Source organism: Papaver somniferum, unplaced genomic scaffold, assembly GCF_003573695.1.
Source record: "Papaver somniferum cultivar HN1 unplaced genomic scaffold, ASM357369v1 unplaced-scaffold_57, whole genome shotgun sequence".
NCBI classification, from domain to species: Eukaryota; Viridiplantae; Streptophyta; class Magnoliopsida; order Ranunculales; family Papaveraceae; genus Papaver; species Papaver somniferum.
In genome coordinates, this window is record NW_020648415.1 from 1,383,211 (window position 1) to 1,399,392 (window position 16,182).

Genomic DNA, 16,182 nt, shown 5'->3' on the forward strand with positions numbered 1-16,182 from the left:
CACAAGCTAAATGTATGTGTAGCTACTGGTTACACATGGTAGTTAGATGTGTAACTTATAGATACACGTTCTAATTGAATTACTAGTTAGTCAGATGTGTGACTACTATTTTCTGATGTTGTCATCTAGTATTGTTCCTGCATTTCTTATTCGATATTTAGGTTCACGGTTGCTCACTGATTGGTTATGTCTCTCGATATTGAATTCTTCATATTCCATTTTGTGGGTCTATATGGTCATGTTCTTCAGACGGAGTAATGATATTTTCAGCATTTTCAGTTCCTTCATTTTGCCGCAACCATCATTTGCTTCAGGTAAATTTTCCTTTAATTGCCTTCAGATGTTTGTCCTCCATATAAACTATAGACGAAATAACATCGAATGTCAGTTCGTTGGTATTTTTAATCTTGCTTTCATTCGGTGCTACTACCATATAATGTTATCTTAAGATGAGTTTTTCACATTGTCAGTCATGAAATCATGTTTAGAACCTTAGATTTTATCATAGGAATTTCTCCTTACACAACTCAGTTGCATGTGTAACTTCTCCTTACACATTTCTATATGCATGTGTAACTTCTCCTTACACTAGACAAATGCATGTGTAACTAGAAGTTACACAAGTTAGATGCTTGTGTAGCTCCTTATTACACATGCTAAAATAAAAATAACTCCTCCTCCTTACACTAGGCTTCAGAGATAAGTTATCATGTGCCTTTTATGTGATCTTTGTTCTATAATTTCGCCTTGCAATTATTCTATAATTTTGTTTCTTTATTTTTTGTCCATCCAACCTAATTCCATGGATGTTTATTCTTGTTTGCAAATGTGAAAATATATTGAAATCGAGAAAGACAAAAAAGAAAGGAAACATTTCTATTATAGGATATAGTGGATTTTTTCTAGGATTTCGCTTTCCATATCTCGTATTTTAATTTGTTTATTGTGTTCAAACAACCAATTACTATAATTGTAGTAATTGATGAACGAACAAATTATTGTAAAGGAAAATTAAAGTAATACATTTATTTATGATGAATAACTTGTAAATAACCTTACATATAGCATGTGTAATAAAAAGTTACACATGCATATGGATGTGTAACTTGTAGATACACATGCCATACGCATATGTATCTTTCGCGTACATATGTGTAACTACATAGTACACAACTATGTACAAGTGTAACTTTGGATTACACATTTTATATGAATGTGTAACTTCTGGATACACATGTCATATGCATGTGTAACTTCTGTGAACACATCCATATGTTGGTGGTTGTCGGCAGTGGTGGCGGGAGGTGATTGGCGGCAACGGCGTTTATCAGTGGCGGCGGGCGGCGGCGGCGGTTGGCGGTGGTGGTGGTTGGAGGTGGCTGACGGTGGTGGTTAGAGGTGGTTTGACTGGCGGGGGTGGTTTCACGATGGTGGTCGGAGGTGGTTGGTGGCGGTGGTGGTTGGCGGTGGGTGTGGTGGTCGGAGGTGGTTGGAACATCATCACATAATATTTTAATAATTATGGGCCTAAATTTAAATTATATTTAATTATGAGCTTGACAAGATGCGTAAGGGTATCAAGGTCTTTTAATATTTCGGGCCTAGATATTATGGGTTATCCATGTGTGGGGCCTTAGCCGAATTTTTCCTTCAAAAAATTCTTGATTTCAGAAAAGAGAAAAATGTTGAACGGACCAAAGCCCGTGCCACGGGTCATAACCAAGTCAAGAAATGAATTAACACTATAAAGACTCACCTCCTCCGATAACTATTAGGTTTTGCTTTCTTCTTAAATTAAGAAATGAATCAAATTTCAAGATTTTCTGTGTGCAGATCATTGTTAAAGAAACCCATTTATACAGAGAACAGTGTCATCAAAACCCATATCTTCTTCTTCATTAATCTCCAATAATAATCCAACTTCTTCTTCTTCTTCAAACCTAATAACAGTACTTATCTCAAAATTTCAATTATCCTCCGGAAATTCAGTGGAGAAGCAGCAGAAGACTGTCAATTTAGCATGATTATCTGAAAGATGAAATGTCTAAAGTTCATGATGCAGTACTCTACGCTTGGGATAACATAGAACGACGCACTCTACCTCCTCTTGATGCTGCCAAGGTACCGGCCGAGACATTTAATGCCTTCAGGGGAAAATTTGGTCTTGACAATGGGGATTTTCCGCATTACCTGCAGAGATTCGAAGAAGAGATTGATATGTTAGAAGAATCCGTTGATGAAACTGTGGCTTATGGGAAGGTATACATAATATCTGATTACTTAATTTATTTTTGATATTGCAATATGCTGTAGAAGTTACTAAATCACAAGAGTCCCTGTGTATGTAGTATGCTGATGTAGGTGGCGAATTGGGTTATGTGTTCTAGGATTGGTATAAAGCTGTTGGTAGGTTCCAGGGATGGAGTTCTGAATCAGAAAATGAAAGCGGCACTTTGCCAACTGATCAGGATCAGATTGCTATGCCTGTGGCTGATGCTGCTTCTGAAGTTGTTGCTGGAAACCGGGCTGACATTACCTATCAGGTTAGTTCTTTTTAGCTACACTATTGTTTCCTTCACATCACGTGCATCTTCTTTTTCATATGCCATTAGCTTAATCAAGTTATTTGCTGTTTGAAATATTCTTTGCAGTTTAAATTTATATTATTTGGATATGCTTGCTCTTAGCTCTTTACTTGATAGTCCATATTGCTTGTTGGATCTTAGCTTATTTGCCTCCGTGTTTTCTGTGCTTCTTGCCATATCTGGTTCAGCTTACGTATCTGTATTCATAATAGTAGTATGAAGCTTCTGTCAAGGAGTGTGCAAAGGCTAGCCCCCTCTATAACTTAAAATCACCTAAAACATCTAATAGAGCAATTCAATCCGTATCTGATCTTTCTTGCTGAGACTAAAGCATCTTTAGAAACTATGGAAAAAAATTACCAGGCGATTTAAGATTTGCAGAATGGTCCTTTGTACCTAGAATTGGTCTTGATGGGTTTCTATCAAATAGTTACAAGCGGAAAGCCACCACTCTACTAAATCGACTGATTGTGATTTTAAGAAAATATCATAAAAAGTCTGTTTTTTAAAGGACACGATAACAAGTATTTAAACCAGAAAGAAACCTCTATGGAAAAAACACAATACTTAGGACTGAAAAGCTGTCCTAAAGGATGACAACTAGTAAAACATTCCTAAAGAAGCTCAAACACTCTCCTGAATGTATCATATGATATCTTGCTGCTTTCCCATGATCTAAAACGAAAACCATATATTGAACTCCTTGTTGTGATTCCTTACATCTTTGAATAGCATACGGTGTATCTATGTACTTCTCCATTATTCGTGTTGGTTGTTTCACTTTAACATATCCCGCAAGTCACTAGTTGTTCCTTCACTTCTGTTATCTTAAGAATGACATCTGCCAACAAGTTCGGTTTGCAACCAGATCTTTTAGCCAAAGGGTAACCAAACTCTTCAAGTTAGTCAAGATACTCTCTAACCTTCGTGTTGCAGAAGGTTGTAGACCTTCACTGTTTGCAACAAACAAGATTGATCAGGGCCAAGCTTTTCAGCAAGAACAATAATCTTTAATACCCCATCTTTGCGCACTGCAAAGTTTGTAGAACTAAGATACTGCTGTAACTTCAACTATGTCTTTTGCCATAGAAGCACACATCTTGTCAGTCAAACCAGGAACTCTACTTCTAATACTAGTCTTATACCCAACTGCGTTGTCAAACATTGAAAGTTTCCATTGCAGCAGATATTGTATTTGTTCACAGAACTAATGACAAACCTCAGATTCCTACTAAATAAACAGGCTGTCACTTTATACCCAACCTGTGTTTCTGGATATTTAGGTGTCGATATCAAGGAAAGAGCTTTCATGTTACCGAAACTCACATAATCACCCAAACAGTATGTTCTCCCTACATCTGGAGGACACCTTTCTTCGACATTTGATGATGTTAACTCGACTTGGTGTAACACCAAAATCTTTTACGAGTTTGATACACCTTGACGTTACATCCTTTGAAATATAAACATCTCTGATGACACAACACAGTATAAACGAAGTGCAATGACAGTTCTGGATAACAGAATACATGGTCTATCCTCCCTTTCCTTGACTTAGGTGTGTTTCCTCCCCGACGACCGATTTCTGTTTAGCAGTCGAAAGTACTTGTAGACAGAGCCAAAACAAGCTGCTCGGCTACTAGAGTTGCACAGTGGCACGTACAAATCAGCTGAGATAGTCCAGGTTATTATTATCTCATGAGTAGAATTAGCAAAGAACATAGGCTCATATTTCACAAGAGATAGCATGACTTTCAATGCGTATAAAATTAGAACTGTTGGAGGATATAGGGAGCAACGTGGCTTTCTAAAACTAAGTTCCGATTTGATTTTAAGAAGACCACTAATCAGTTATTCCATTGTGATTTGATTTTAAGAAGACCACTAATCAGTTATGTCCATTATTTAGATCTGTCATCATAATCCCAACCATCGAACATTACACCACAGTTCATAGTGTGATCATGCATTTAGAAAGGGACGCATTCTTCAATTCTACCTCGGTCAGATCTCTACCAACAATTGAGATTACTTCCTCTGCCACTGTTTTTTTTCTTCTTTTTGATGGTTGCACACACCTCGATGGATACCCCTTATGTCATCAGCTTCTATTCCTCTCCAATTTGCTGGTCCAAAGGAGTGTTACTGGATCAACACCATATGCAGCTTGAGCAACACTTTTGTGATAGGTTGTGCTGGAATGGCGCACGTCTGTTTCAAGTTTTCCTAATAAATCGTGTCATTGGTTTCCTCCCGGAGTTCGAAAAATTCGTCATGGGATTCTACTTGTATAATTTACTGCACAAGTTTCCTCATGATAACTTTTTCTTAGACAAGTCTGAACTGAAAGTAATATTCTCTGTCGTACATGAAACTTAGAGTTTCATGAATGGAACATTGATAACGTAGGATTGGAATGCTTTAAAACTTTCATTCATCTTTCGCCATAAAAGAATGCCATGGGTTTACTGGGATACTTCGATGCTTGTGTCATCCTCAATAATAGAATTAATGCAAGCTGATTCAACGACTACATTTTCTTGTATCTCACTTTGTGAAAACAGCGGTTCCTTATGAACATGTCTATGAATAAGATTTTCATGGACTTCTGCGTTTCATCTTTTTTAGATTTAAACTAGATAACTTTACAGACAGTTTCATAATTTTCCATCTGAATACTATTTCACACAATTAGATTTAAGCTAGAAAACTGCTAACCTGTGATTACAAACTCAAATACTACATCATAAGCAAAAAAAAAAAAAGAAAAAAAAAGAGCCTAATACTCTGGCCGTAGCATATTGCTGTGATAAAAGAGAATAGAGTTAAGGCATCTGCTTTTCGGCATGAGTTGCATTAATGTTAAAATCCCTGCTGATGTTGCTTGTGCTAGAGAACACCTTTATGAAATTGGTAAGAATGTGATCGGCTATGCATACATTCATGGAAAGGTAGAGAGTCCAAGAGTTTTCTGTTTCTTTTGTGTTTCCTCTCACTTCTGTATCTCTATTATTTATTTTTCTATTCTGCTTATTTGGTGCAAATTACCCACATTGGCCACATCAGGAAACAACATCATTGTATTAATAAACTATCATGTTCCCTCCATATCCCTTTGAAATACTCAGGCTATGCCCTTCTTGAGTAATCCGCAACAAACACAACCTCGTACCTTTCCAACCCATGATGCTACAAATCCTTATGTCAAGTTGGATGCTGCTGGTGCTCAAACTCCTAATGATGGACTTCAACATCTGCAGTTATTAAACAGATAAATGTAACACAGTTGCTGCAGGTTACATAGCATCTGGCAATGATGGTGAACTGTGTCATGGATCAGAGGTGTTTGAACCCGTGGAGGCTACTGAAATCTCAGCTAATAATTACATGTTCAGTATTTCTATTCACGGATTGTTCCGAGCTGGCAGGATGGAAGATGCAAAAATACTGCGACTTTCATCATGGAAGCAAACAGATCTGCCAGCGGTTCAAAGGAAGGGTAGTTGGTCTAGAAATGCTAGATGATTTGTGCCCAATAGAGTTGAATTTTGATTCTCCTACCGGAAAATCTGAGAAGGAGTTGGACGCACTCAATTTATTGAAGACACTGATTTCCTTGTGACAGGATTTTGTTGGACGTCCAAGCATAAAAGATGAGTTTTAGAATTTCTCTTAATATTATTATACATCAATACTCTTTTAACTCTTCAGGTTGAAAAATTGGTTGAGTTATTTAGCTGTATTAGTTGCACATTTGTTTAGTAAATTTGGGTTCGTTTCTTCTAATCTGTCACAGTTTGCTGCCATATGTTTATTACAGCATATTTCAGTTTGCTGTAAGTGCGCACTAATATTTCAGTTTGCTGTAAGTGCCGCACCAATATTTCAGTTTGCTGGAAACTGCCATATGTTTGTATTCTAGAGTTCATTGTTTAAGAAGTTCGTAACTAGGTCTTTTCTTCCTTGTTCTGAAACTATGTTTTGTGCTTTTTCCCTGTTGGCAGTGTATAACAAAATTTGCGAATGTTTCTAGTATAACAAAATTCTCTTTTGCTTGCTAGTATGGATGTACTTGGTTACTAGCGTTTGGTTACTATTTGTTCTGTAGTCAATTTAAAAGTATCATCAAAATGAGAAATAAATTAGTGGTAATTATATAATTGCCCCTTGTTTTGATGGGCTTCACAAGTACCTTATCATACAATAATTATAATTATGCCCCTTTCAATCTTACGCCCATCAGGGTCCATCAACGAATTCTGCTCTTTCCATTTTTGTCCTTTTTTTAACCTTCGGGTCGTATGCTTCTTATTTCCACTTCCTCCTATTTTCACTAGTATAACACGCACGCGCGATGAGCCTGCCGCCTGAACCATAAAATTCTGCACAAAAAAGCCGGAAAATGGAAGTACTTGTGCTTTGACATTTATGATTACAAAAGCACGATAATGATATGATACAATTTTATTTTTTTTATTATTGCTTCCAGGCAAAAACGTCTTAATACAGGCTTATTGCCCTCCTTGCAACAACCAAACTACCCTAAAAAAATTTCTGCCATCAATTTCTAATGTCTTGCACAATTTGGCATTGTTGTTGCTTTGCCTATGTAACCATAGCTTGTCTTTTCCCTTGCAACAGCATTGTTGCTCCTCTTCGGAAAAGACAAAAGCAAAGACTTTAACTATTAAACCACTCTCTTCATCAAGCTTCACTCTGAATCCTGTTTTAGGAAACCGATAAATAGATTAGTACTTATAAAGGCTTGATCCTATTACAAAGTAGTGTACAGATATCAGTTCAACTATTCAAGTGGGGATTTAAACTTCGAATAGGACGTATCCAAGTACAGTGAAGTTTTAGATCATAAAGAAATATCAAGGAAATATACTCATGAAGGTTAAAGAGAGATATGGTGCAAGTATGCGCAAAAATAATCAAGCATGATACAACAATTTTTAAGCTTCCTACGCCAGCCTCACACAAATAATTGACACAATAAGGCTATATGATTGACGCCATAAATTTCATTTAGATACGAAAATTATTGACATTTCCAAATTTTTGAACCTCCAAATATTGGAAATGAAGTCGCAACTATTCAACTTGATAGAAAAATATAGACATAGAAAAAAGTACACTTACTTGGATTCCATTTTACTCTAATCGAACGCCATAGATTTTGATTGCTACACCTCCTCTGATCCTCTCTAGTGTGTTAAATGATTGATCATGAGTATGACATTGCTTGTCTTCAGCATTTTCTGTTGCATTGAATTCTGAAAGGCGCTCTGGCTCGATTAGTCTAGGACTTCGACAGAGATCAGGGAGGTTACTCTCCATCGATAGGTCTGCATTGAAAACACAAATCAACTAATAGAAACATATGAATTATCAAAATAATCAAGATGTCATCCCACATTTCTGATCCCCAGGATCATCAAAACACTACACATATCGAAAACGTTGAAATGGTGTGAATTATAGTTTAATCTATGAAGGTTCACTTGAATTCAATAAAATTTAATAAGAAATTGAGAGGCTAATAGGAAATAACCAATATGTTACCAGTACCAACTACAATTATAAATAAAGATATAAATAAGTACAAATAAGGACACTTGGTCTGGACAAAATGAGAGAACCACAGAACCTAAATGTCCCAAATACTTTAAAAGTAGGAATTTTTTTCATTGGGGTATTTTGTCGAACAGTTGAAGCTCTAACTGAAACAAATAGCAAACATGCATGAAAAAATGAAAAATCATGTAAATCTTAACATGAAATGGAAAATCAGGTATGTTTTAGCGAAAATGAATGATCGAGCTTCCCTATTCGGCTTTGTCACGGAAGGTATGATCCTTAGAAACCCCAAAGTTCCAGTGAATATAAATCACCTAACTACTGCAAACACGGAGCGTATACAACACAGAACAACAGCAAACATGGAGAGAAAAAAAAACTGAATTCACGAATAAAATTAGAACATGGAACAAAACATTAAAATTGTCAACTAAAGCAGTTGCAGACCCGGAACAACCATGATCAAACATAACGACATTACATTTTTCTCAAGCTTCTTATTCATGTTTTTATCTTCTGATTTTCTTTCAGTTGTGTCTTGGAGACATACTTAGCAAACAATATTCAAACCTAAACTGTGTCATAGAGGGATGACAACACAGGCATCACAAACTTAGGATTCAAACAGTAAACAGGGGTATATTCTTACCCAAACTGTGTTGCTACTGCTACTGTTATTTTAGGCAATTTATGGAAACAAACAATTCAAAAATTTGATCATATTGTTCATACTGTAACCCAGAAACCCAATTCAAACATTTGTTCCATTCAAACATCAAGACTACAAAATGAAGCTGGGAAAGTAACAGGTGAACGAAAAGGATGAATTGAAATTATACTATCAAAATCAGTCTTGAGCTAAAAATTTGCTCTAAAGTAACCCTAGAATTTGAAATTACACGATCAAAAGAAAATTTCAGCAACAAATTGGCCCTAAACTAACCCTAGAATTTGAAATTAAACAATGAAAAGAAATTTTCAGCCACAAATTAGCCCTAAACTAACCCTAGAATTTGAAATTAAACAATGAAAAGAAATTTTCAGCCACAAATTGGGCCTAGATCATGTCTGACACTTACTTGGGAAGTCTCTTCATTTTTTCTAGTTCATCTGCTACCACCAAAATCTTCGTGTTGCACTATTTTTGTTGTACGTTAAATTAATCGAGGAGAACGAAGAAGAGGGATGTTTTCATAGATTTTCTTTCTCAATTTCATAGTTAATCGAGGAGAACGAAGGAGATGCTTTCATGGAAGTCCCCAATTTCTGAATGAAGATGAAGAAGGTCTTCTTCTCTTTTTCTGAATGAAGATGCGAAAAGAAAAAACGATGAAAAGAAAGGAAAGGAAAAAATTGAAGGGAAACTGTGGATAGCAGGATTCGAACACGGATTCGTTAAGTCAGCGTTTTACATAACTAACCTTTCAGTTTGTCTTTTTTACGTGACATTTTAAAGGAAAAATGAAAATTCAGAGGGGTATTTTAGTCATGTCAAAAAGACTTCACCAAGAATAACTCTTTTCTACGTATTAATATATATATACTCGTTCGGTTTCTAAAAAAAAGTCAGCTTTGATTTTATCAAAATATTAAGGAGACCGTACTAGTTTACATGCATACCCTTAATTATTTGCCTAATTTATTTGGATAAAAATGTTAGTAATAAAAACTACCAAAAAATTGTTATGGGATTGTAAATAGAAAATAAAAATATATTTTAGATTTGACCCATTAAAAAAATAATTATGTATATAAAACTTTAAAGATATATCAAAGAATTTATTAGAAAAATATGACTATAAATAGAAATCGAAGGTAATTTTGAAACAGACCAAAATAGTGTAGAGGACGGTCTTTAAAAAAAATAGAGGGAGTATATATAAAAGAAGATTTGACCGCCACCCATCCATCTCAGTCGAAATTAATCGATATCATCACCATTTTTATCTCCCACCACCGCCATATTTATTGCTTCCACCACAACCAGCAACACCACCTCTGCCTCTACTATTAGCAGATTTAACCTGTTTTGTGTTCGTTTTCTAACCTATTTCAATTTGTTATTGGTTGTTCTTGATCTTCAAGACCAAATTCAGAGATCAAGTTGATTTTTTTGTTTTCAATTTGGTAATTTTCAACAATCGAATCCAATTTCTCTTCTTCTAATCCAAAACATTGAATGAATATAGAGATTCAACAAAAATGAATGTGTTGTTCTTCTTATTTTTAGATCGACTTTGGGGATTTTTCTTAGGGTTTGATTTTGTTTTAGATCGAGATTAGAAATTTAGAAGAAGAAAGTATGCCATCTCATGCAGATGTTGATCATCAGATCGAACATTTAATTGGATTTTGTTATCTGTTACACAAGACAAACCTATATTTAGTCAGTATACTATTTCACAACTCTAATTTCACTAGTGATAATGGTGGTGCTGGTGGCGGCCGTAGTGGAGGAGGATATCCACTATACGAGTGTAAAGACCTTGGATAATGATGTTTGAATAAATGCAAGAAAATTAATGGGACTATTTGATTGGAGAGAACTAATGGAGACCTATTTGATTGGAGAAAATTATTTTAAATTGCTGAAAATTACTTAAAAGTTTTGGTTGATGGGTGTGGAGTGGTTGTGTGATTTTGGCAGTATTGGTGGTGCTGGACTTACGGTAGTGGTGGTGGTACTGGTGGTGCTGTTGGAATCGGAGTTGGTGGTTTGCTATTGGTATTGGTCGTGAAGCAAGAAGGTGGCTTGCTCTTGGTATGTTTAACCCACTGTCGACACAATTCTGTTGGAATTATTATGAATACAGAAGTCTATATAATTGATACAGATAATTGAGTATTTGTTATTTGAAATTGTGAATCGTAAATTCATAGATGTCTGTTGTTGGTCTCCTAGTTCCTGATCTTTGCAAACTTTATTGTATTTCTCAAGATGAATCTGTGGAGTGATGGGATCACAATTGACTCTAGTCAGAAAATGCGTGTTCGATTTACGTCAGATCACTAATTTTAGTATATTAATTTTTGGGATCAACTTTGGTTGTTATTATCATATTTTGGGGTCAATTTTGGTTATTGATACCATAAATAAACATTATTTTAATTCTGGGGATCAACTTCGATTGTTGACACCATATTATTTATTTATTTTATTTTTTAATTTTTGTTTCGGGATCAACTTCGATTGTTGATGTCATATTTTAGGGATCAACTTCGATTGTTGACACCATATTTTTTCTTTTCATTTTCTGATTTTTAGTTTTGGGATCAACTTCAGTTGTTGACGTCATTTACTTAGTTTTTTTAAATTTTTCTGATTTTTGTTTCGGGAATCAACTTTGGTTGTTGACGCCATATTTTAGGGATCAATTTCAATTGTTGACACCGTATTTTTTCTTCCCATATTCTGCTTTTTGTTTTTGGGATCAACGCCTGTTGTTGACGCCATTTATTCATTTTTTAAAAACAAATTCTGATTTTTGTTTTGGGATCAACGTTGGTTGTTGACAGAGGTGGTGACGGCGACGGTGGTGGTGGTGGCGACAGCGACGACGGTGGCAGTGGTGGCGACGGCGAGGTGGTGGTATTTCGGTGGTGGTAGTGGAGTTGTGGTGGTGGTTGGTAGGTGGTGGTCGTTGAGTGGTGGTGGTGGAAATGGTAGTTGAATGTTGGTGGCGGTGGTGGAATAGTGGTGGCGACGGCGGTTAGGTGGTAGAGAAAAAAATAGTTGTATTTTGAAATAAAAGAAAATATTATATGAGTGAGGGTATCATGATAATCTATTTTTAAATGGATAAGGTTTTTGAATAATAAGCGTATATTTATTATTGCATAAGGGTATATTTGTTGGGTATTAAAACTAGGGGTACATAAATAATGTACCCGTGGGAAAATTAGAACGAATTGTCTGAAAAAGAAAAAATAAAAAAAAAATGGAAAATCTCAAAGAAATAAAGCACACATCTGAACAGCAGACACCTAAATACTTGGCACAACGCGCGGCATGTCTCACAGTCTCCTATGTGTGCTGTGCTGTTCACAAGAGAAGGATAATGAAAGAAACAAAACACCCAACAGCAGAAACCTAGATCCTTGGCGCAATATGGCACAGCGCACGGCATGCCTCACACTCTCCTATGTGTGCTGTGCTGACACACTTTGAGCCAACTATATCCTTCAGACAAACAGTGCTCTTTGTGTAGGCAACAGCATAATTATAACAATGAGCTTCTTTGGTGAAAACCATCTCAAATTCTTTAGTTTCCGTATCATAACAAGCCAATCCGTACCTGCAATTGAGATAAATCTTCTTACCTCGAACGCAAAAAGGCCTAATATGAAAAGGTGGCCTCTTAAAATTAATAGGATCCAGATCAATAAAATATGCCTTGACCCATAGATTTGTCATGTCAACGCAGTCCTTCTTCATCATCCATATATCCATCAGTCCACCACAAATATAGAGTTCCACAGAACAAAGACTGTTATCTAGTTCAACCATGTGCGATGTTGTGCTATCGTCATGACGCGGCTGCAGATGATGAGGACGTGTACTCTTCTCTACAGCTGCCGGTGCAGGAACCATTTTGAATGTGTCAGCTGTAACATCAAAACACACAATGTCATCGTAAGTCCACCAGTATATGGATCCTTCGAAAAATATTGATTCCGGACTGTCGTCAACATCCTTGAGATTTTGGTGAAGAAAGTTGTCTTGCTGTTGGATTCGTCTCCATGACATGTTGGTACCTATGTTCAGAACCATGCACTCCAATGAAGAGTCAGAGGGGCGACGTAACAATTGAACCGCTTTATATTCATTATTTTCCGCATCATATCCGAATCCGCATGCATTCGCAAACTCCACCTTTTCGTCAATCCTAGCCTTGGAGAGCATTATGGATTCTTTCGTAACAGGGTTCCACATAAGTACTGGATACTCCCTGTAAAAACATACGAGACCGTTGCAGGTAGCCAATCTCATTGAGTACTCCAACTCCGTAGCAGTCAAAGTTAATTCTAGCTCCTCAGCTTGCATCGCCACATGATCGCAATCTATTAGGAAATAATATAGGAGTCTATATTTAGGAGATATACATTTTAAGGAGTTTGAGTTATATTAGGAAAGTGTCTATGTTTAGAGTTTGATCTTAGGTAGGAAAGTGCCTTGAGTGGTCGTCAAGTTTGTGAACAATATAAATAGGCTGTTAAGCCATAAGAATTATATACCAAGATTATTATCAATGTAGTCTTTTATGCTTCCGCGTTTATGCTCTCCTCTCTCTTGCTCGATCCTTAACATGGTATCAGAGCGAGGTGAGAGGAAGAGAGGAGATGAAGAAAGGTTTAAAAAAAAAAAAAAAAAAGTTAGAAGAGTTTTTCCGTTTAGGGTTAAAAAAAAAAAAAAAAAAAAAAACGGCGCAAAGTTCTAAAACTGGTGTTTGGTTTTGCTTGAAATTAAGAAGACGTAAGGTATGTTGCTGCTCCAAAACCCGTGGCCTGTAAAGCCATGTTGCTGTTTTTCAAAGGAAGGAAGATGCTGTCATGAAAGCAAGGTTACTGTTCGTAACTTGTTGGATTGGAGAACAAGTTTTGGTCGCTGTTAGATCTGTCAAAAGCAGTGATTCAGTGAGGATGGATGCCGTAATAGGATCTGCTGCCAGTTGTTTTTCTTGGAAGATTGGTGGTTGATCGATGAATCTGAGTTCCAGTTTGGTTAGAGTACGGAGCAAACAAAAAAGAATTGGTGGGTTCTGCTGGTTGTCGAGAAAAGAAGGCTGCTACAAGAACCTTGAGATCAAGAAGAAAAAGGAAGAAAAGATGGAGAAGAAATTAGTACCATGAAGATGAGTTGATGCCGACTTCAGAATAGGGAGTGATGGATTCAGTTGAGCTCGAGAAAGATCAATGGAAGAGAGGATACAGAGCTTTGCAGTGACTATGACTATAAAACGGTGGTTTGATGATAAGAACTCGAGTTGTTGCGAGCAATCGACGGAGTTGCAGAGAGAATGGTTGCTGCCAGCGATAGAAGGTCCTGCAGTCGTGTAAGGAGCAGTTGTTGTTAATGGTGACTTCTGGTACTGGTCATTGCATTGTGAGAACGAGAGAGAAGCTTGAACTACAGAGAAGAAACCGAAGGGGATGGAAGAAGCTCAAGCTGTTGACTGCTGTAATAATTCCATGAAGAGAGAAGAGTATTGCCGATCGATAGTGATCATCAATGGCTCAAATAAGGAAGTTTGGGTACGACTTTTAGTTGGAATTTTTGGGTGAGATTGATTAATCAAACCCGTGAAGAAGAATGTTGCAGCCGGTTATATAAAGAGGGTGAATGATTGATAAGGGAGTTGAGCAAGGTGATGTTGTCATTGTTGGCAGTGGCGATGATGATCTGCTGCTATTGTTAAAAGATGAAGATGGTCACAAGGTCCGTAAAAAAAAAATAAAAAATAAAATAGTACGTGATGTTTAGGGTTTGGAGGAAGTGTTATTGCAAGTCAGTAACAGTACGTGATGTGTTCAAAGAACAATCACAGTTACAGAATTGTTACAGAGGAACAAGTAGTGTGACTAAAGGATGTCACAGTTAAGAAGAATCGTTACAGAAGCGTAACAGAAGCAAGTGTGACAGTTCTGTCAGAGGAGTTGTAGAAAGCTGTTAAAGAGTTTGAAGAACATGGTGATTGAAGAGTTTGTGGCAGAAATTTGGAAATCCTACAAAGTGTGGCAGACTTTGTGTTAGTTATTGCTTGTGGAAGAAGCATAACAAGAGAATTGTGAGAGAATCTTAAAAAAAAAAAAAAAAGTGTGAAGGTTTCGCAAAAATAGCGTGACTGGAACAAGAGAAGAGAAACAACATTCATGTTGTGAAGAAAGAAAAAAAAAAAGAGAAAAGAAAACAATCACCAAGAGGTAATGAGAAAAAGAACAACAATAATAGGTTGAAATCCTATGAGTTGTCGAGAGAGTACAAAAGTATTCTATCGAAGAAACCAAGAAAACAAGAGTACAAGAAGTATTCTTCAGAAGATAGGACCGAAACGTCCTTAAACTACGAAGATGGGACCGTAATGTCCTTAAACTACGAAGAGGACCGAAATGTCCTTAAACTACGAATAGGGGACCGAAACGTCCTTAAACTACGAAGAGGACCGAAAGATGTCCCTAAACTACGAAGAGGACCGTAATGTCCTTAAACTTCCGAAGGGGACCGAAATGTCCTTAAACTACGAAGGGGACCGAAACGTCCTTAAACTACGATCTGAAGATTTTTTTTTCACCAAAGTGTTGAAAAAAAAAAAAAAGAAGAAAACTGAAGTTAAATTTCTTTTGTCCAAGATGGGCATTCGTGATCTACATGCTCCATCTTGAGGGAGGGTATTAGAAAATAATATAGGAGTCTATATTTAGGAGATATACACTTTAAGGAGTTTGAGTTATATTAGGAAAGTGTCTATGTTTAGAGTTTGATCTTAGGTAGGAAAGTGCCTTGAGTGGTCGTCAAGTTTGTGAACAATATAAATAGGCTGTTAATCCATAAGAATTATATACCAAGATTATTATCAATGTAGTCTTTTATGCTTCCGCGTTTATGCTCTCCTCTCTCTTGCTCGATCCTTAACACAATCACACAATTTGTTGAAATTCTCAAGATCGTATCCCTCGGGATCGGGATCATCTGTTGTTGCTGTCATGAAAACAATACCCATAATAGTACTGAGAGTTTTACAGTGTTCTCACGTGTGTCTGCTTGTGTGAGAAATGTCTCTCATTGGCTGAGTGTGAGTTGTCTACAGCCTGTCATGTTCTAACATCTCTTGTCTTAGTCAGGTCTTGTATAAATACATGTCTGTCTAGTTTATAGTGTGTAATGAAAATCAGTTTCTTGTTTTGATCAATTACTGAAAGTACTACTATGGTATCAGATGAATACAGCTTCCGCAATCGCCATTAATGGCATTCAACCTTTCAACCAATTTTCAGATCTAATTTCTTCAATTTAATC

The 16,182-nt window shown here is 36.5% G+C and overlaps 2 protein-coding genes and 1 long non-coding RNA gene across 3 annotated transcripts; 1 reads left to right on the forward strand and 2 right to left on the reverse strand.

Moving 5' to 3' along the window:
• Nucleotides 1–1,794: 1,794 nt before the first annotated feature.
• On the forward strand, nt 1,795–5,860 carry LOC113343263. Its single transcript, XM_026587509.1, has 3 exons — nt 1,795–2,259; nt 2,388–2,543; nt 5,714–5,860. Exons 1-3 carry the CDS (start codon nt 2,041–2,043, stop codon nt 5,858–5,860), a joined length of 522 nt encoding a protein of 173 aa, XP_026443294.1. The 5' UTR covers nt 1,795–2,040.
• Nucleotides 5,861–6,716: 856 nt separating this feature from the next.
• On the reverse strand, nt 6,717–9,509 carry LOC113343366. The gene is made up of 3 exons (XR_003357204.1): nt 9,248–9,509; nt 7,731–7,936; nt 6,717–7,308 (listed from the first exon to the last, which is right to left on the reverse strand). It is a non-coding gene; the product is annotated as an uncharacterized LOC113343366 (long non-coding RNA).
• Nucleotides 9,510–12,258: 2,749 nt separating this feature from the next.
• On the reverse strand, nt 12,259–13,212 carry LOC113343264 (F-box/kelch-repeat protein At3g23880-like). Its single transcript, XM_026587510.1, has one exon. It carries the CDS (start codon nt 13,210–13,212, stop codon nt 12,259–12,261), a length of 954 nt encoding a protein of 317 aa, XP_026443295.1.
• Between the last annotated feature and the right edge of the window lie 2,970 nt (nt 13,213–16,182).